Genomic DNA, 21,714 nt, shown 5'->3' with positions numbered 1-21,714 from the left:
TTACTAAAGAAAGCTCCTGTTTTGTTAGTGGAAAGAACATTGTACATGAATTGATTTCCAGGGGGAGGAGTCTCTAGACTCATATAGTGATGTATCTTGAAAATAAAGTTAAGGTTTCTGATAATGAACTGATGTATATCTCATTTCTTTTTGCAAGACTACATTTGATGCTTGTTCCACTAAGTTCCTTAAAGACCTCATCTCGACAGCCACCTTCTTGTTGGCTGTTTCTTTAATTACAACAACAACTGTTCCTTCCAAGGTGGTGAGTGGCAGAGCAGACATTAGCTGAGTGGCATAAAGTAGCAGAATATATGTCTTGAAGAGGCCCACATTTGGTGCTGCGTGTGCATCGTTGGTGCTGCACTTCAGAATCCTCCTGCGTTAAGCTCACTATGAAGTTATCACTTTCTCCTTGCCTTGTGTTTTGTTTGGTTTTTTTACTTTCTGACACGTCTCTGGCATCCTACCTGTGGCGGCCGAAGGCTAAACGGAGAAATGCAGAAAAATCTCTTTAATTTTCCAGTCTGAGGGCAGGTGTTGCTTGTGGACACCGTTTTTCCAGGTCTTGGGCTATCCCAGGTGCCTGGCGGGGTGGTAGGAGTAGCCACATGCCTTTGTGATGCTAAAAAAACAAGAGGATTCTGCATCTGCATTTCTGCCAGGGTAATTTTATAGCTCCCAAACCTGCTATTGCTTTGAGTTCGGTGGTGTTCCTGCAGTGATGTTTAACTGCAGAACCATGCTTTGGAAAAAAAGGAAAAACCATCAAAATTCCTGCAGGAAGTAAGGCAAGATAGAAACTGTTTTGTTTTGGGGAAAAACTCTTCTGAATGTAGCAATTCCCCAATTTGACAGCAATTTCTGTCAGTTGTTTTGGCTAATAGGATCCTGTCGTTGCTAGGATATGCATTTCCAATGTAGCTTCTGCGTTTTAATTAATTTTTTGATCTGTTTTTAAACAGGTGATCATAAACAGCACAATCACACCTAACATGACCTTCACTAAAACATCACAGAAGTTTGGCCAGTGGGCGGACAGCAGAGCAAATACTGTGTTTGGTTTGGGCTTTCCCTCGGAGCAGCAGCTGACAAAGGTACTGGGGCTCATTGGATTTCTGCAGACTGTCTTGTTTCTTATTAATGAAGGATTGTATATGCCCATCTGATCTTTCCTGAGGTGCATGCGTCTGCAAGTCCTCTTCATCTGTGCAAGTTGCCCGTCTCCTCTAATTACCCAGTGCCTCTATATACAGAAGCAGCCAATATTGCAAACTTTGTGGTTAAAACTCTAAATCAAATCTGGGCACCGGTACTAGTGGGATGATCTCAACAGTATCTTGCCCAGTGTGGCTGAAAACATTGGTGTTTTCGGATGTTTACAGAAGCAGCCTGAACTCTGAAGCATTTTGTGGTATCTCCCTGCCCTGTGTGCTCATTTCAATTGAAAGTGACACCAAAAACGAAGAGAATCACTGATATGCCAGAATTGTTGGCATTAGGGCTGCCTAATGTGTCCGAAAGAAGAGAGTTGCAGTCCCAGCCTCAGAAACATATGTTTTGATGACTTGCTAACTTGGTAGCAGCAGTGCCAGTCCCTGGGGCTCGCTGGTACCCTGGTTTTGCAGATACTGCTGTGGGTGGGGCTGCTCTCAGCAGACACGGTAAACTGATCTGAGATAAAATAATACTGCATTTTGGACATTTAAGCTCAGTGATGATATCTGCAGTCCTGACTCAAAGAGGTTTTATCACAGACCTGCGGAGGAGGTGGTGAGTTATGGCAGAGGTGGAGGATGAGTAGCTGGGAAGGTCTGATGCCAGGTTGGCTGTCAGAGCTGTGTCTCAAGAGCTGCACCTCAAACGTGGGTTTGGTATTAATGGAACACTTCACTCGGCCAGGGATTAGCTACAACAGCAGGCTTGTAAAGTCTAGAGCTGCCTCTTGTCATGAATAACCAGTAGTTTACAATACATCCTTCATCATCAGATTAGTGGTCTCCCCAAGTGCTCATCAAAAGCTGAGATGTTTGTTTGTTCATGCAGTAAAAAACCCTCTCCTTATCTAACACATAGGTTGACACTTGAAGCGTGGCTGCTTGGCACTGGGTTTTGTCTATTAACTCAGCACTGTGTCCTTGGGCAGGGCACATGGTCTCTCATGCTCCTGTCCTCTTGTGTGCTTTGATATGAAAAGAATCAGGAGAACGAGGCATTTCTTGTCTCTAAAATAGCAAAGGCAGACCGTTGCGATGGAAGGAGGACCTTTTCATCAACTGAATTGTTATAGGAATTTATTTTACTGAGTCTGACATACTGTGGTTTTGCAATTTCCAGAGAACTGCTTTTTTTTTTGCAACTATTTCTTAAAGATAAAGCATGGTTTACTTTTCACATTAGATTAGTTTTGGACTTGGGTTGTCCATAAAAGTGCCATGGCAATAATCTGCTGTTATGGGATGCTAAGGCCACACAACCAATCACATGCAAAACTAAGGCTCTAGTGCTGGTTATGTTTCATGGTGCTTACTCAAGTGTAGAGGACCGCTTAGTTCAGCTGTGCATATTCTACACTCTTGTGGCAGAGACGTGTTTACGGTAGCTAAATAAATAGTATGGAAACACGGCAGGATTAAAGTGGATCCAGGGGAATAGTTTGTTTTTAGTAACAGATAAGCATGATATAGTGCAGCCTTTGGACACCAAATGAAAGAACTGTCACCTTTGGATAGTAGTTTTTAATCCCAGATGACTGAACTTGCACCTCTGCAATGCGACGAGTGACCACACGGTACCTCAGTGCTGACTGAGGTTAAATGTACGTCACACGTGGAGCAGCATGACGCTGAAACTGGCTCAGGAGAAGAGAGGTGTAGTGAGGCACAAGGTACATTCGGAGGTCCTTGCACGCTAGTCAGAGTGATTTTAACATATTCTCCAAATCTGTCCAATGATGTCCTTAGAATAAACTTAACACCGGTAACGGAAAGCAGCTCTTTAACATTTGCGTATCTGGACTAGAGGCAGTCTGAAAACAACACCTAATGGACACAGGGACCTGGGCACCGGGTGTGATTCTCCCGCATCGATTTGCATATCTGTTTGCACTGCAGATCTACTGAAGAGCCCATTGCCAACAATACAGCCTCCTACTTGCAGGAAAAGCTTCATAGCTCAGCAGGAAGACTTTTTCTGGTCAGTATATTGAAGGGGAGTTTAAGGGGAGCACTTCTGATAAGATAAAGTAAAAAAAAAAATAGAGAAATATGACAGTTATCTAGCTGGAAAATATTAGAAAACCTGGTTTATTACCACCATGCAAAGCAATGGGACAAAGAAATCCCTTACCATCCATGCTCCTCAGTTTAATTAGTGAACCATTAGTACAAAAGATCAGAGATGGTGGAGAGATTACAGATGTCTAAATGTATTGGGAATAGTAAAATCAAGTTTCATTTTATGTTGATGATATTATACTCTTATAAAAGATATAAATTAAAGCTTTCCAGTTTTACTGGAAGTAATTGAAGCTTTTGGTCAGGAACTGGCAGGGCACACTAAAACACCTCTTAATCAGAGTTCAATAGCCCTGACTGAAAATAAATAAATAAATAAAGCTGAAAAAAAATGTATACTGAAAACAATAAAGAATAATGAGATTTAATAAGAGGTTAACATACCTAAAAACATCTACATTTTTAAGAATACTGGTTGGCCTAATAGGAGATATTGCCTCTTTCTAATGCCTTGCTTCTCTCGAGATACTTAAGCATTAATCCATACCTATAGGGAAAAGCAGTTCAAATTAAACATGAGCCATTAATGAAAATTGCTTTCAGTGACCTAGTAACCTAATTACTATTCACATTGATTGGGAGAATGCAAGTTGATGTCCTACTCGGGGTCCTTTTCTCCTCCTGCAGAACTCACAGAGTCTCCTTTCCTACCCTGTGCCTCCAAAAGGTCTCAAGAAGTTATTGAAACATTGCTACAGCCAAATGGAAGCAAGAATTGAAAGAGAATTAATGGTGTGCCTGGGTGTGATGAAGAGGCAGGGCTGGTGCTGTAAACGTAGTGATGTGTTTTGCACGTGAAGCAGTTAAGTAAAATTTCTGCTATCATTCAAGATGCTTCGGTGCAGATGTGCTGTCTGAGGAGCTGGAGGTCATCAAGAGCGTAGGGACAGAGATTTATACTGGTGAGAAACCCAGGCTTTACACATCATTTTGTTACATTTGGGCAACACCGGACTTTATTTCTATGCATGCATATACCTTATGTGTGTGGTGTTTGCCAGGCACTCTGTCACAGGGGAGAAAGCTTGGAGCAGCTCCTGCCCCCAGCACGCAGCACGGACCCCCCCCCCGGTCCAACCTGCATCAGTAGAGCAAATTACCAGCCACTTGCTGGAGTAAATAGCCTTGTTTGCTGCCAGTCTGCCTGGGACTGAGAGCTCATCCAGAGGAATCCACACCAAACCACACAGGCGTTGTGGGTCACGGCACCCATCGCATCACCCAGCCTTCTGCAAACCGAGAGGGCGATGAAAAATTTATGAGACTGCTTTGGGTGGGAGCAGCTGTTTCATCTGACGCTGGCACAGTTTGACAGTAGGAGACATAAAATATTATGCTGGATCAGGAGCTTAAAATTTATGCATACAAAATAATGCTTTTTAATGTAGAAAATGTTCAGAAGGTCTATTTTTTTTTTTTTTTTTTTGTCCGGGTGACAAGCTGGTTGCAGATTTGAACAGCCTCTAAATAATTTGTGATATGCAAAGTAGCATCCTTGAGTCCCCGTTACATTTCAGTGGCCAAGATTCATAATCAAACCAGGGCTCGTGGGCTGCAACAGCCTTAAACTAAAAGCCTTCACAAGTGTTGGTAGCTGCAAATCTTTTCCATATTGCAGCTTGGCCTCACAGCTTCCTGCTGCGTAGGAAGACATGTCATATAATCCATAATGGATTATTGGAGTGGTGTTTAGCTGGTGTTTCTTCTACTCCAGTCTTTTTTACTAATTTTGGGGAACTTTGTCTGGTGGAGGAGAGGGAAGATGAAGGGAGTGAAAATAGGTGGAGGAATATAACTTCTTTAAATTTTGTGTTAAGTATTTATACACCCGTTGCCCCTCGAGACCATATTTACCAAGTTTTCATTTTCTAAATAGAAGACTATTTGCACTTTTTAACTAGGAATTTCGTATTTGAAAAGCACTCCGTGTTGTTGCAGTGGTTTGATAGCTGAAAGTTTACGTAGATCCTGGTGGCGGCACGTGATGTATTAGTCTCAGTGATTTGTGTTTGGGACAGAAGAAATCAGTTACTGGAGAGAAAGCATCACTGATTTCTGCCAGGGATTCGACACTGTGGCCATGCCGTCACTCTCGCAGGTGGCCTCAGGAGCTGGGTAGCTTCAGAAACGTCTGGTCCGCTGCCGTAACAATTAGCGTTGGTAATGCTACACAAGTTTGGGCTGTCACCACTGTGTTGAGTAATCAAACGAAAGGCTTTACCTTCATAACAAGCCAAGTGATCCTCTGTAGCTTTCAAAAATAGACTGTTAGTAAAATCTAGTAGGTACTAATTAGCTAAGAATAAAGTAGAAGCAGCAGCAGAACTCTTTAGGGACTGACTGTTTCCAAGTGTATGGGGTAAAACGAAAACCAAAGACAGTATTTCACTGTCTGTTTCCATTACAGCTGTCTTCAAGTTTGAAACAAAGATGAGAATGAGGGGTAATATTTTGACTTTTAAAGATGAAGATGCGTCACTAAGACGGTGGGAAAAATTCAATTATTGATACCTATTTGTTTGTAAAAGCAAATATATGTGCCAGGGCTCATCATCCTACAAGAAAAGCTGGGGAGGGATTAGTCATAAAGGCTTGTGGTGATAGGATGAGGGTGAATTGGTATAAACTGGAGGGGGGCAGGTTTAGATTAGACATAAGGAGGAATTTCTTCACGCTGAGGGTGTTGAGGCTCTGGCCCAGGCTGCCCAGGGAAGCTGTGGCTGCCCCATCCCTGGAGGTGTTCCAGGCCAGGTTGGATGGGCCTTGGGCAGCCTGGGCTGGTGGGAGGTGTCCCTGCCCATGGCAGGGGGTGGAACTGGATGGGCTTTGAGGTCCCTTCCAACCCAAACTATTCTATGATTCTGTGTTAAATACTTGTTGGTAAACTAGAGACATGACTGAACTCTATGATGCTATGAGATCATTATCATTGTTATATTGAGCGTTTGCTTTGCTCAGTCACGTACAATTTCTTATTCTGGAAGTTTTGAAAAATATCCTTCTTTTTCTCAGCTCACATAATTTTTCACAGCAGTCTCCTCTGTGCTTTATGAAGATAGCTGCAAAAATAAAATTTGATAGATCACTTCCAATTCTTTTTGTCTTTTCATATTTCATATAGTCCATGAAGAACCCTCATAAATTTTTCATACTTGCCCATAAAGATTTATTGTAAATGAGAGACTCAAATGAGACCCTTTACTATTTGCAGGAAACCTGAGTGTAGAACTTACTGTTGGTACAATATTTTAGAAATAATCCGTTTGTTATAGCGGTTTTGTAACAGCAGGAGATACATTTTGTTTCAAGTTTGAGTTAAATCACTTAAGGTGAAAATATAATGTAGTCGTTCTTGATGATCTTTATAGTGCTAGAAAAGTAATCAAGTAATTTGTGCATGCAGTGACTGCATGTGACATCAGATAGCAACTACTGCCATCCGAGAGCACATACTTTGCATATGCAGTTTCAGCTGTTGTATAGAAAACAATTGGATTCAAGAGCTCGATCATCATTCATAAGCATCACCACGGATCATAGTCTATACCCAGAATTTCACTCGGCTGTGAGAATGTGCTCATCCATGGTGTTTAAAAATGATGTATGTGTGTTTGTTGGAAATTTCCATTTGCATGTGTTTTACAAAACACAGGTGCTTCCATATATAAATCCAGATTTCTGTTAGATCAGTTGGAGAAGATTTGGTTTTGTCAATCTTTATAGTCCCTTACAGAGAGAATACTAAGTACCTGCTGTAAAACTAAAAGATAGAAGATGAGATTAGTAAGTGGATAATGATTCTTCCCATTCCTTGACTATAAAATATGATGGCTTTTTCATGATTTTATTTACAATTTTGTCGTAAGCGTTCTGAATTATCCGAGGCAAGCCTTTAATCCACAAACTGTGCGATAAAAGACATCTATTTATATTTTTACTTATAATCCTTTCCAGCATTTCAAGTTTCTCAAAGCTCAGCTAAGCAAGACCTTTCTGCTTTAGCAGAAAGACAAAGTTACTATTCTCATACTGGGTATATCTTAATTAAAAAAATAAATTATGAATTATGCCTTTTCTTCCATCTTTGCGGTCTTCCTTTTAAAACTTAAAATACTGTTTAAAGTGTTTAAAACTCTGCACCACTGACTGCCTGTGGTAATATTGTATTGCAGAAGTGCCACACTGGCTTCGGAGCAGGTGTCCTACGGCAACTTGTAGAGAATGGCATTATTGCTTTTCCACCTTTATCTTTCCTTTCCCCCAGTTTGATATAACCCTCTTACAGGAAGCATTTCCTTGATGTTTGCTACCTGTATTTTTACCAGTAATAAGAAAATTAGACCAGAAAAGCTGTGTTTTCATATGGCCCCACTGTACATTCAGATCTATCTTTTTCTCCTTTTTTCTATGCCTTGATAATCTCTTGCTCGTATCCTGCAGATTTCTCATGAACTCATTTGCATTCTTTAATTTAATTGACTTGCTCTTAGGAATAGAAGACATTGATAATCCAAATATGTCTTTTATCCTTTCAACTTTAATAGACTGTCAGCATTGAGTAAAAGAGAGGAGAGGGGAGGAAATAAACAAAACCAAATCAAACCAGAAGATGCTAATAGCTTCTCTTTTTCTCCGTGGATTTTTACTGTGATCTGCCAGAGCTACAGACACGTCCCTCTTTTAGAAACACTCCCGTTCCTTTTGGAAGAACCTCCCTGCCAAAGAATTAAAATGTTTTTTCTTGCCAAAAATTTTAAATTATCAAAATCAGTTGTTCACTTTAAGAGATCTATGAACCCTATAAATAGTGATCCGAACAGTTTAATAGGTGATAAATCATTTTAATAAATATCTGTCATGCTTTTCTCAGTTTGCAGAGAAATTCCAAGAAGTAAAAGAAGCTGCCAAACTAGCAAGAGACAGATCTCAAGAGAAAATTGAGACCTCGAGCAATCATTCCCAGGTTTGTAATTTAGCTTTAATACCCGTGAGCATACAGGATAAATAATTTAAAGTTAAATTTTCTAATGGACTGTACCAGCTTCTGACAGCAAGGTTTAAGTGTATAAAATGAAGATTGCCAAAGGTAATTGTCAGCTGCTGGGCATTAACATTGTCAGAAGAGTATTTTTCATCCATCCATGCTCTTTGCTTTCATTTATATCTAATTTTTTTCAGCAGTTCTTGAGCTGTTATAACTCTTTTAGTAGCAGGGAAAGCTGTACATCCTTTGATTTGTACTGTTACACATACTTGGGATCACTGGGGAGTGCTTCCATGCCCAGGGAGATCTGGATTTCTTACAGATAGAAGGAATTCAGTGTTATCCCAGTCTCTATGAACGGTTCACTCTGATTTCCTACACATTGCATTACGTAAGAATGAACCCTATTCAGCAGATGTTCTTGGTCTGGGCTGGTGTTTGGAGAAAAGGTAGACAAATTTTCATCACAGAGAAATTCAGGTGCATGGACAGAAAAAAAGTTGGTGAATGCTCTTAGTCTTGCAACTAACCCCCTTCGTGGGGTTCGCCAGTATTGGTGTGAGAGGCTGACTTTGGATACTCATTTTGTAAAGACTTTGGTCATGGCCTTTATGCTTTACTTTCTTTGTTCTCTGTTAGTTGTCAGCACCAAGCAGTCTATGGATGGGATCTCTCTGAGGGAGTAGAATCTTCTTTTTTTTATTAATTTTGGTTTGGACTTTGTGTGCTTCCAGGTACACCGTATTGTTTCATTATCTTAAAAATAAACAAAGCAACCTTTAGAAAACGTTTTGTATTATAAAAGCAATGATAACATGCCTTGTCAGCTGGAACACTTAATAAACTTCCATTTTGTCTATCATAATTTTTTCGTTCTTTTAAATAGACCAGTTTTGCAGCCAAGATGTAGAGGGTATGTGTTTATTACCACTGTTCTGCCAGGAAAGCATACACAGCCTACGTCTCCGCAGTGTGGGATCAAGATTACAAAGGAATTGGTGTTCTGATGATGCAGGAGATGCCCAGTGTTCATTTGTGTGTTGTGCTGCAGGAATCTGGACGTGAAACACCATCTTCCACTCGAGCATCTAGTGTGAATGGGACAGATGATGAGAAGGCATCACACGGCGGTCCTGCTGAGGCACATCTGAAGTCTGAGAATGATAAATTAAAAATTGCTCTAGCCCAAAGGTGAAGTTCCTTTAATACCTAAATTGTATCGGAATAGCGTGCTGTCATTATCTGGTGGCGAATGATATTAACAGAATTTATTTAAATGCAATTGCATTAATTTCAAATGATGCAGCGGAGTAGATGAATGAACAGATTTTATCAATTACCTCCGAATACTCAGTTGAGAGATATTTACTGTTTAGTTTTTTCCTGATCTTGTTCGTGATGAAATAAGATCTCTCCTATTCTGCTGATGCCAACTCTTATAAACACCTTCATTTCTGAAGTTTTAGAGCCACAGAAATAACATTAAAGCCACGGGGGAGCAATTGCTACTGATAACATGCGAAGCCAATCTCTTCTTCCTCTTTGAGTTCGCTGCATTTACTTTGATGAAAATAGATATGGAAATTTAAAATCATAAAAGGGAATGAACCGAACCGTAAAAAGTTGAAGTGAGAAAAATCGTTTCACTGGGCTGCTCAGAGGTCTTAGCAGTGTGTTTCTAAAGTGGTGGACAATGCCCCTTGAAGTCACGTTTTTTGCTATATACTTTGATAAAATTCTTTGAAAATGCTGAGAAGTGTAATTTGCAGCTGTAGTGAAAATACAGGCGTTGGAATATGCAAAGTTCCAACATTAAAATAGAACAAGTCTCTGCTGGGATCTTGCCTTGTCTGCATCTTGCATGTGAATATATCCGTGAATGAAAGAAAATCTAACGGGATCAAGCTACTCTTAAAAAGCTATTTAAAGAATAAGGCAGCAGCACCATAAGCAGCATTACTCAGTGAGCAATTATAAGGTTACATATATTATATTTGCTGTACATCTTCTCTCTTTAGTGATATTTCAATAGCGTAATCTAGTTCAAATCGTAAATTTGCTTGTTCCTCCTGCTGAAGACACCTCCACAGGCCAGTAGCAACTAGCACGTGAGGACCTTCAGAGCCTTCCTTCCATTTACTCTCTAATCTCGTGCTCTACACTGCAGCTTGAGGCTTTGGGGAATGAGCAGTTTAATTCTTCAGAATTATGTAACACATTTATTTTTAAGACTGGGCATTAAAAAAAAATATCAATTATAGGTACTGTTAACCCCATGGCATCTTCTGTTCTGAATTATTGTACCATCTGCAAATGCGTAGAGTCACCTTGTTGCAGGGTACCAGGTCCCCAGCGGGTGCTCAGCGAGGCACGGCTGCGCCGCGCTGGAGGTGAGCGCTGACTGTGCACAGCACTGGGGTAACACCTGTGTTTGCAACCAGTGGGGATCTCAGCTGTCAGCTTAACCCTACAGCCTGCTTTGACGGCAGGACTTCTGTTCCAGGCACGCAGGTCACTGTTAATCGAGTTGATAGACCCCTTTGTTTTGGCAGACACAGTCAAATTAAGGCTTCTGTTCTCCTTAGGTGGCCAATGGCCAGGGCCAAGCACCTACATCTGAGCATACTTAGTTTTATAGACAACAGATCATTGGTAAACACACTCCATGGGTGGATGAGTTTGCAGTCAGGTGAAGAATGATGGTCTGCAGGATTATAAGGTAAAGCCACCTAATGTCACCCTGTTGTTTTTTTTCTCAGTTCCTCCAACGTGAAGAAATGGGAGACGGAGCTGCAGACCCTGCGGGAGAGCAACGCCAGGCTGACCACGGCGCTGCAGGAGTCCGCAGCCAGCATCGAGCACTGGAAGAAACAGTTCTCAGCCTGCAAGGAGGAAAATGACCAGCTGAGGAGCAAGGTAGCAGAGCATCCCCACGGGAGAGCCGCTTCTTCAATTAGCTGCTCCTGCCATTGCTCTTTCTCTTGGATTTCTGCTATTTTATCATTGTGTCTCTTAGGAGATGGATCTTGTCTTTGAAAGGGAGGTGGACGGAGGGGTTAAGGCAGCTGCTTCCCTCTGTGCCCAGCAGGCAGGGAAGTTCAAAGGGCTGAGGATCAGCAGGCGGACTGGTGCTGCTGCATCAAGCGAAGCTCATTGTCTCTTGATTTGGGAGGCTTGGTGCCAGCAGGGGTTGCTGGCTGGGGTGATAAAACAGAAACATTTTAAAGGTGGGAGTACTATTGCATATCCCTTTCGAAACTCACTTAAATATTGCCGGGTGATGAATGAGTAGAAGGCGAGGTTATGACCTGGTTACCCACAGGAAGCCAAGCTGGAAAGCACTCTGTATTAGAAGTAAATCCTGACGTTGGGAAGGGAATGAGGATGTGAGTTACGTCCTCAGCACCATCGGCTGTGAGCAGGGTAACGTGGGGCACATCTGGTCCAGAAATCTGCCAAGGGGCATCGTCAAAAGCCTTTTCTCCTGCATTACTTAGCACAGTGTTTCTCAGTAGTGTAAGACCAGTGGGTGAGCAGCAGCTACAGCAGAGAACAATTGAGATGCTTAATTTTTTAAAGCCTCGGTTTAGAGTAGTCATTGGCATTGTCCGTCAAATAATACTGTGCTCTCTGTCAAGATCTGGTAGCAGCCCCACACGGTGCTGGCACCAACTTGGGAATGGAGGAGCCTGCTTTCCCTGAGCACCACTTACAGGGATAATTCCACTGTATTCATCCTAAGTGTCTTTGAGAAACCTGGGCCCTTTCCCTGCTTGCTTAGATGGATCACTGGGCATTTGGTGTAGGAATCAGATTGTATCAGTTTGGTGAGAATTTTGTTTTATTTATTTAGTGTTTGCTTCCAAAAAGGGGAAGAAATCTTTTATGTTTTTGTCTGTCAGTAGACTGCAAATAGTATTTCAGCGTTGGAGGTGGCCTGGATTACCTCTTGGCACTGAAAATCTATGTGGACCAACCTTTTCCCCAAGCAGATACTCTCTACCTATTCACATATTTTAGATGTGCGCAGTGATAATTCAGAGATCAAACCTGACCTATATTAACTGATGTTACTTTAAGAAATTAATTGTTACATGATTTGGGTTCTTATAGCCAGTCTCTTTTGGATAGAGGAAAAGTGAGACTGGAACAGTATATAGCGATATATAGCATAATTTGCTGCTTTCTACTAATGACTAAATACTAACTTGTAGTTTTTTACTTCTCTGTACTGTTGCAGGGAAAATTGGTTCTCATTAACTGATGAAACATGCCACATCTCAATAGCTGTAGCCTAGATATGAAGAGATTATCAAAACACTGCCTTACTACAGCTGCAAAGTCACCATACCGGTGACTAACCAGGCTGTGCAGCAATGCTGTCTGTGTAATGCATTGCCTTTTTTTATGCAGAGAGGTTTTCTGAGCTTCTCCCCCAAGTAGGTCCCTTGCTCGATGCTCATGCTGCAACACTGCAGTGCCCTGGGAAGTTCCTTCTCCTTTATTAATTGGGTCAGGATTTTTTGCATATTGCTCTACCTTCAAATGAGGGAATTTATAATCCCAAAGCAACATGAAGCTGAGAATTAAAATACATACTTTAATGAGCTTGCCTGTCAGCCTGTGGGAAGTGCATCTCTTGGGAGCTAAGTCCAGAGCTGGCAGGAGGAGGTGTGGAGAAAGCAAAGCACGTCCCTGGGTGAGAGAACAAAGCAGCGTACGTTGCTCTGAACTGTTTCTTCCTCCAAAGTTTTGATGTTGTGTCCCTCGTACTCCAGCTAGAATAATAAGCAGCCCTGGAGAAGGCAACGCTGGGAGCACTGAAGAGATTCCTTCTTCTTGCTGCATTAAGAAAACCTATCCCTTATAGTCTTGTGATGGTTGCATAGAAGTGAAGTGCAGATTTTATCCTCAGCCCCACATATTTCAGCTGCTCAGTGTTCTGCGCATTCTTGGGTAATTATCTGTGATACTGTGCAAGAGAGAATACACAGTCCCAGGGCTTACTAGTGGTTGTGCAAATTGGCTGTTTTTAAGGGAAGAAGCAATAATTTTCTTGCAGTAAATCAAGGGCTATGATCTAGGAAACAGATCCACGACAAATTAAAATTGTCCGTGCTTCCCTTTGCTGAGTGAAGCAATCCCCCTTTACATCAGCCGTGGTCTGCCCCAGATATCCAAAAATTCGAAGATTTTCACTTAATGTCTGACATTTCTTAAAGATTGAAGAGCTGGAGGAACAGTGCAATGAAATAAATAAAGAGAAGGAAAGAAACGCACAGCTGAGTAGACGTCTCCAGGAACTGGAAACAGAGCTTCAGGACAAAGAGCTGGTAAGTGCCCAGAACACAGAAATTCTGTCTCCTTCTTACTTGGGATGTAGATTTATGGACTCGCTCACGTACAACTGGAAGAAGCCAATGCCTCAGTGCCATTTCTAGATTTTCGATGTCCAACTGTTTAGCAGTAGTTTGATAGAGTTCCAGAGTCTCAGTGTCATGATGCATTATGAACTGTGACAGCACACGTTGATTTGGCAGTGGTTAACGAGCACAACCCTAGTACATATACTACATTTTACTTCTAAAGAAGAGCTTGAGTGGTGAAACAAGTTGCCCAAAGCCAGACAGACCTATGCTGAGAACAAAGTTACGGTTGCCAGTCCCCATGTCCTGAGTTCCCACAGACATCAGGACCATCATTAAAAGATATCATTTACAAAATAACTTGGCATTGGTGTAACAAGTCCTGGTTCTTTATCTGGATGGCTTGTAGTCTTCAGCTGTGGTGGTTTACAGTCTCCCTCTGATCTCAAGACTTATGCCAAATTTGGGTTCATTTAGAGTATCTCAGTTTGTAATTTTTGACATACAAGGTGTTCATTTTTCTAAGGAGAATGATTTTGATGACTTGGAGCCCCTAAACAGTGGGGAAAATAATGGGATCCTTGGTTTTTATTCCTTTGTTACAGTGACCAAATGCCCTGTGCTGGCTGGAGAGAAGAAGCTGTCAGCAGGTGCAGTAGTTTGCCATGTGCCATTACAGCATCTCTGCCGATGCTCTTAAAAGCAGTGCTGTTAAGGGGATTTTTAGATGGCACAAGAAGATAGTTTAGGGAGATGGATTTTGATGCACTGTTATAAATATAATATGTTTTTCAGCCTCATATTTCAAAGGAAAATGTCATGCTTTCTCCCTAACCTCTCTGTGGTAATAGCATGTATAATAACCCTTATTCTCTGCCAGCGTTTCCCACAAGAGTCATATTTTTATGGTACCAAATGAACCAGAAAATTGATTGACTTGTGAATATTACATGCCTATCTTCCATTTACACTGACAATATACTAACTTGTTTTCCAACTGCATGCTTACATTAGCAGGTTCTTGATTAGGTCTAAACCACCCATAGGTAACCTTTTTGTGGTTTGCAATTCAAACCAGCGGGAAGTCTGCTTACGGACGCTGCTGTGTAAGAGGAGCTGTTGATGTCCTCTTTACGAAGGAGAGAGAAATTTAAAGACATAGGTGTCAGGACAGAGCTATCTAGTGAAATATTTATATTCATATATATAACATATGCCATATGCAATATATATGCTATGTATATAAATATGCACACACTGCATTATACTATATATAGGAAATTTGCAGTATAGTAGTGTGTATTTAGAGAGAGCAAGCAAGTGCATATAGGATAATATGTTTTGAGATGTGAGCCCCTAGGCATTAGTTATGTATATACGGATATATATGCGTGGGAATCAGGGTAGCTTGAGAGAAAGTGGTGTCTTGTTCTGCAGAAGAGCTCAACCTATGGATTCTGTTACAGGCATATCGTGCTTGAAGTTCAGCTGTCAGGGAAGAAATCACGTTTCGTAGCCGAGGAATCTGCTTTCAGATAGGACTGGTTTTGCTGTCCTGTCTCGGTACAGCTCAGAGAGGATATACTCCTGTTTACTCTTGAGACTGTCACCTACACGGACAATTTCTGGAGGAGACTCCTCCACTCACTTCAAGGCACAGTTTTTCTTGGACCTTGAAATGTGCTTTCTCAGATGCTCTGACAATCCTTCTGTAAAATGTATAGTCTTTCTTTGAGTCTTTCCCTACTACCCACATCGGAGGTGTTAGTTTGTGGTGTTGGTGTATTCAGCTCTCTTAATTTCCATCAGAGACATGATCTCTTATCACATCACATGCTCTTTTTGTGAACTCCTTCAGCTTGTCCTCTCAATTTTGGTAGAGATGCCAGAACTGAATACAAATTTCAGTGGGGGATTCTTGGAGCTTTACAGGGAAGAAGAGTCCATTACAGCTGTACTCTGTAATGAGTCCTCCATATATTCAGCTCGTAATGCCTTTGGCCTTTTTTTGCTGCCATATATCATTGTAAATTCATGTCTAATTTGCTCTTTGCTACCATCTATAAATTGCTTGTAGCATTACAGCCCTTCACATTTCTCCCTTATTGAATGTGTCTTTTGCATAGGTATGTATTTTAGATTAAGATCTCTTTAATACAATTAGTGGTACTCATGCTTGAGATTGGATTACATTTTCTGTTTTAGAAATACATAGTGCAAAAATTTATTTTAGTAGAAAATTAATGTGTTTTGGAATGCAAACATGCGATTTTGATTATTTTACATCCAAATACTTTGCAGAATACAACAAAATATGCAAAGTCATTTCATAGTCTCAAATTTTTGTTATGTTTTAAATTGAAGCATGCATTAATAATCTTTTTCTTTTATATTTTCAAAGGAACTGGAAGAGCTGCGGAAGCAGGGTGAAATTATACCACAGCTAATGTCAGAATGTGAATCTGTATCTGAACAACTACAGGTACAGTTCAGCAATGAAATTAACTTTAAAATAGTTGAGGTCTTAATTTTCTTTCTCTTAACTATATGCTTGTCTCTGTTCTGAATTCAATGTTGGAATGTAAAAGAGCTCTTGCTTGCAAAACCAAAAAATGCTAACTACGCGCAAAATACACTGTGCCCTTCCCAGCACAGGAGTAATTAAATAGCTCCATTGCTTTGTCTTGCTCTTTGCTGAAATTAGTTTGCCTGAGATCAGGTTGCCTCCGTCTCCCACAGATTCCAGGCTACCCCGTGTCCCATATTTGTTCTGCTCTGAGCTTGTGGAGCTACACCACAGCCGAGACCTGCGGTTAATTCCTGCAGTGTCACCAGGGAAGGCTTTTTGGAAAGAAGCAGATGAGTGTAGCTACACATCACGAGGGAACAAAAGTTCACCTGAGGATGCCTTTGCACGCTGTATCATTCTTTTCCAGCAAAAGCACAGCTAGGTTTTGTGGCTCGGTTTTGCACATGAAGCTGGGCTTTGGGCATCACTTGTTGAAGTCAAGGCTTGTTAAATGCAATAAATTAATCTAATACATGAAAGGAGAAAAAATGGAGGCAGTCTCATCAATGAAATAAAACCGGTCAATCAAGTAAGCTATCACTCTGATAGTCTAAATGATCTAAAATCACTTAGAAGGGTGCTGTGGAGTGCAGATGAAGAAAATGGTAAAAATATATATTTAGTTTAAATTTAGTTTGATCCAGTATGGGAAACACATTGTGTATGGCTTTTGGTCAGAATAAACACGTGCTTACACTCATGAAATGGAGAACAGTAGGCGGAAGAGTTAATAAGACAGGAGAATAATAGAAGGCAAGGCAAGTGTTGTGTGGCTGCCCTGTTCTAGGTGCTCATGCAAAGTGGAGCTTTAAAAAGATGCCAGTAGGTTCAAAAGTGATTAATAAAGCAATATTATTCCTCAGGCAGTATTTTCAAAGCTTGTTTTTCAAAGTTAAACCACCGTAGATAATTCTGTATGTAATTTGTGGCACAGTGTCTAATTCTTCAACTGTAGCAATGACAGAAATATATGCACAGTGCATGATTTAAATCCAGCTGGATTTTAAAATATGAACCAAATGACAAAATCTGATGCAAAGCATCTTTTCCAGTTAATCTGTGTCCTTTCCTGCGTGGTATTTCTTTCCTTTCAATCTGACTAGCCAATGTCACTTGCTCTCGTAGATACTTGTCTTAATCAGTTTGCAGAAGTCTAAGCAAACTTTTACAGCCTGGCTGCCGTCTGTTGCTTTACCTGATTAAATGCTGTTCACCTTTCTTCTCTATAACCATCTTGTTGTCTCTCTTGTCTTTAAGGCTGCTGAGAAAAAGAACAAAGATCTTGAAGAGAAAGTCAGAACACTAAGAACAGAAGTTGAAGAGAGCAAACATAGGCAGACCAACCTTAAAACTGAATTAAAGAATTTTTTAGATGTACTAGATGGGAAGATAGATGAATTACATGATTTCCGACAAGGACTATCTAAACTTGGGGTTGACAACTAGATGGCAATAGATATTTTTTGTAATCTAGGATCTGGATGTTTGACGTTTTGTTGATCCCAAACATGTGTTTTGCAAAATATAACTAGAATGTTCCACTTGTTTGCATTGTTTTTGTACATAGAGGCTGAAAATTTTGATGGGGGGTGGGGTTTTTTTTGTTTATTTGTTTATTTTCCAAACCAATCATGCTGCTCACTGAATTCGATTGAGATTAGAAACTTTCAGTATTGCTGCTCTGGCTTCGTGGGGTTGGGAGCAGGTAGAGGGTTTTGTCTCAGGAATCTGGATCTAGATCTGCCTTGAAATGAATATGCAGTTAGTTGTCGCAGGGAAATTTATATCTTTCTTAAGGGCTGTTGCAACCATAGAAACAGAAAACAAGTCTTTTTCTTCTCCGGACTATCGGCACTCCTAGCAACATCCACTTTATTCCTTGGTGGAGCAGAGAGAAGATTAGTTGGAGCTCCTGCAGTTTGTACAATGTGCCTGTGATGAATGGCAGTCAAGTGAATCACTTCACACACATACCAGAATCTGTAGGGACCATGTCAGTCGGGCCTGCTTCACCAAAAAAAAATCCAGTGGCTTTCAGTTAACCTTCGATACAGGCTGCATGTACTTGCCTGAACCCGTACAGCACGAAGTCAGTGTTGTAGAAATGAATTTCAACTCTTCAAGTCATGCATCTTAGGTGAGTACAGCTTCTCTTGCTTAACAAGATCATCTCTCTTTGGCCTTCGGTTTTCAGCACACATAGTTCTGTCTTTATGTGCCTCTCTGAAAAATGCCCATCTGAGTCTTGGGACCAGATATTTATTTTTAGAAGTAATATGCTGCTGGTTAGCGTGCAGGTCTCATGCCCATCTGTGTAACTTGGTCCCTATTGATTAACTACTTCACAGTAGTGAAGGAGATGTTGATTTGAAGAACAGTATAAAGTTACTTGAAGGTATTGCTCAGAAGCAAGTTTCGGCTTAGGAGACTGACAGGGTCATGACCACGTGAAATCAAAATCCTTCCCTATAATTTCTGCCTTCTCACCTCCTGTATATTTGACAGCAGGGTGGCAGTTAGTCACCAAGTTAGACTGCCCCAAATAAATCCCAACCCAAAAGGAAAAAATGCTGTTGTAGTCTTAAACTGATTATTCAGCAGCTCTAAATATGTTTTGAGAAATGCATCTGCTGGGCTACAGTGAGAAGGACGTTCACCTCCTCACAGGTGGGGAAGTAAAAGGGCCAGAAAGGAGAATTCAGCCCAAGTTTTGCTCTTGCTCCCAGCCTTCAGCATGTTTCTCTATAACCTCATTCGATAGTTTTTTTACACGAGATCTGAATTAATTCAGGAAAGAACTTTTATTTATGTGACCCTACTATTTGCTTAATTCAGGCAAAACCTTGGGTGAGCACCTCATTAGTACATTCCAGCAGGGACTGATTTAAAATGGCTGGACTTTTCATTTAGGGGCATTTTCCTTTCTTGGCACATCTCTGTTATAACACTGACCTTTAAAAGAAAGATTGGTTATAGATGAAACATGCGTTTGCCCATAGATATACAGTCCTCATGCTGGTTCTGTCTGCAGTTGTTCCTTGAATTTTCATTTCATCTGTTACTCTTGCGTTATCTTCATTGCTTGTTTTTTAGACTGGACTTCGTGTATTTTTTCTTTTACTCCTCTTAAACAATTGATGTGAAGCTGGGACCTTTCATAACTATGATGACCATTTAAGTCTCTTAAAAAAATTGCTGTAGGCTGTAGATATTTAAAAATAAAAATAAAAATCAGGTACGTTGCATGTAGGCGTGTGAAAATTAGGCTTTGCCAGCACGGAAGATTCAACAGTTGCATAATGTGGGGTTAGATCAGACTTCTCAAAATTGAAAATGACGTCGGAAACTGTGTGTGGTTGTGCACAAGTAATCTCCATATTCAGTTTTTTTATTTGATAGCAAGTCAGATGGACACCATCATTTAACAGGCAGCTTGTCCCGCTTCTCTTCTCCCATACTGCTTTAGAGTTCCCAAAATGCAGCCCATCCCTGCATCAGGTGGGAATCAGGGGCTGATACTACTAAGAGCTGGAAGCAATATAGGTAGTCAGGAATCTCACCACAGTTTATTGCTTTCACACCAAGGATACTGCTCCATCTTGTTTCTTCTTTTCTGTTGAGCAATGTTAGGGCTTCCTTCTTGGTTTTAGTATAAAATATGATTTTTAACATGATTCTGGGTAGAGGAATGCAAAAGACTCTGTGAACAAATTGTCTTATTGGGGTTATTCCAGGTCTTTTTGTTTCCACTTGAGTCAGGTCTTCCTCAGATTCAGTTCTTTAAGAGTGTATTAAGCCACTCTTAACTTGGAAGAAAAGTGTTTCTATGGGATTGCATCAGTTTAACAGATGGAGTTTAATGCTGGCACATTAAACCAGTGCATAGCTCTGACACGGGTGTTTTTTTCTGAGAAACAGCGGGGAGTCCTTAGAGAAATCCCTGCCCCGTCTCTTCTAGTCTTGCCCTGAGTGTATGTTTTCCTTCTCTGCTATAGCTGAGTTATTAGGGATGCCTTTACACAGCTATTCACTGTGGGAAACGTCATCCATCAGGCATCAAAGGTCTTGCTATAATTACTTTCTTTCTCTCTTTTTCCTTCCCAACAGCAGTAAGTTGAGTACATGTGTAATAATGTAAAAACCTCACCCTAACTCCATCTCCTTTAGCCTTTCTCTCTCTTTCGTTGTATTTTTCCTCTTCAAAAGCGTGCTAGGAAGGGGTGATGCATGCTCTCAAGAGTGTCTGGATGCCGCCCATAGCTCCTCTCTCCAGCCTGGTCCTGTCACTGCCCCTGGACTGGAGCCCTGTGCGCCCACTGGGTGGGATGTGATGGTGTCACACACTGCTTATTCCTTGACACTCTGTGGTGGCCCTGCAATAACCCCTGGATACCAAACTGAGCATCACGCTGCTCCTCAGGGACTTGTTGAAATGCCTCCTCTCTCCAAGCAGGAGCACCAGAGTGGCCAGTCTTCCCCCACTGAAACCATCAGACAGATATATTTGTTCCTCCTTTTGTGTGTGTTAGGGATTCAGCCCGTCTGCAGGCACCCCGAGCCAGGAGCTGCACTCAGCTGGCAGCTGCAAGCTTCGGGATGGCCCCAGACACTGCTGGGGCAAAGAAATGCTCATCCCTGTCCAAGAGACAGTCTGCAGAGCTTGGTTTTATTTGTTATTAAAATACTGCCATTGGCAGCAAAGTAGGTCATTGCTCCATTTCCATCCAGTTTGAGTGGAGATGTCTTTGTATGAGGTTGTATCTCACCTTGGGCAATCATGGGTTCACTTTCTGGGCACAGAGTGGTTGATGGCAGGATCTATCCTACCTCAGTTATGTGCTCTTTCGCTAACCAAGATCTTGTGCTTGGCACTTCCCGTGCTGATACCTGCTGGCTGCACCGCCGTGGATCCCACCGCGCTGCCCGTTCTGCCTGCCCAGCCCTGGTGGCATCAACAAGCTGGGGGCTCAGGTGGAAGAAAAGAAATGTGTGCTGGCATCTTCTGACCCCACATTAGAGAGTGTTTTATTGCCTTCTGGGCTTCCTGGTGAGATGCTCCTTTGATCTGGTGTTAGAGCTGCTGAATAATGGGGGGTTTTGCTTGGTTCAGTGGCCAAAATGAGATCTGAACAGGTCCACTTTGTATTATCACAGAACCTAAAAATATTCTGTGACTTAAATATATATGGAGATAGTTGTTTTTAAGGGAAAAGAGTGTCTCATTAGATATGCTATTTCCATTTCGGAAAATCACCTTAGCCTCATCTTTGGATAAATTATTTCAAACTGAAAACCTGAAACATCGTTTCACACCCTAGAAGAAAACGGGTTATTCTTTTACTTTTTTTTCCTATTTGGCTGATTCTTTATTTGCTGATTTTAACTCAAATTCGTAAGTAGTTTTGTTTGGCCTAAAAGTGCACTTTCAGCTGAATCAGTACTTTCCAGTGTTTTTTTTGTCTGCGTGTAATTGGTGTCAACTCTACTAAGTGCACTCAC

The 21,714-nt window shown here is 41.2% G+C and overlaps 2 protein-coding genes across 2 annotated transcripts in view; one reads left to right on the top strand and one right to left on the bottom strand.

Moving 5' to 3' along the window:
* Positions 1 to 5,435, bottom strand: part of RAMAC (RNA guanine-7 methyltransferase activating subunit) — a 73,355-nt gene extending 67,920 nt beyond the window's left edge. Inside the window, exon 1 of the mRNA XM_054078275.1 lies at positions 5,432 to 5,435. The gene's annotated coding sequence lies outside the window, so the exon portion shown is untranslated. The remainder of the gene's footprint in view (positions 1 to 5,431) is intronic.
* The window catches only part of HOMER2 (homer scaffold protein 2), a 60,133-nt gene extending 42,323 nt beyond the window's left edge, over positions 1 to 17,810 (top strand). The window contains exons 3-9 of the mRNA XM_054078269.1: positions 966 to 1,097; positions 8,167 to 8,259; positions 9,332 to 9,471; positions 11,040 to 11,196; positions 13,503 to 13,613; positions 16,048 to 16,128; positions 17,473 to 17,810. Coding sequence (XP_053934244.1) covers positions 966 to 1,097; positions 8,167 to 8,259; positions 9,332 to 9,471; positions 11,040 to 11,196; positions 13,503 to 13,613; positions 16,048 to 16,128; positions 17,473 to 17,661 — 903 coding nt within the window. The 3' untranslated portion in view covers positions 17,662 to 17,810. The remainder of the gene's footprint in view (positions 1 to 965; positions 1,098 to 8,166; positions 8,260 to 9,331; positions 9,472 to 11,039; positions 11,197 to 13,502; positions 13,614 to 16,047; positions 16,129 to 17,472) is intronic.
* The last annotated feature ends 3,904 nt before the right edge of the window (positions 17,811 to 21,714 follow it).

This window comes from Cuculus canorus, chromosome 12, assembly GCF_017976375.1.
Source record: "Cuculus canorus isolate bCucCan1 chromosome 12, bCucCan1.pri, whole genome shotgun sequence".
NCBI lineage: Eukaryota > Metazoa > Chordata > Aves > Cuculiformes > Cuculidae > Cuculus > Cuculus canorus.
This window is presented reverse-complemented; position numbering and strand designations above follow the sequence as displayed.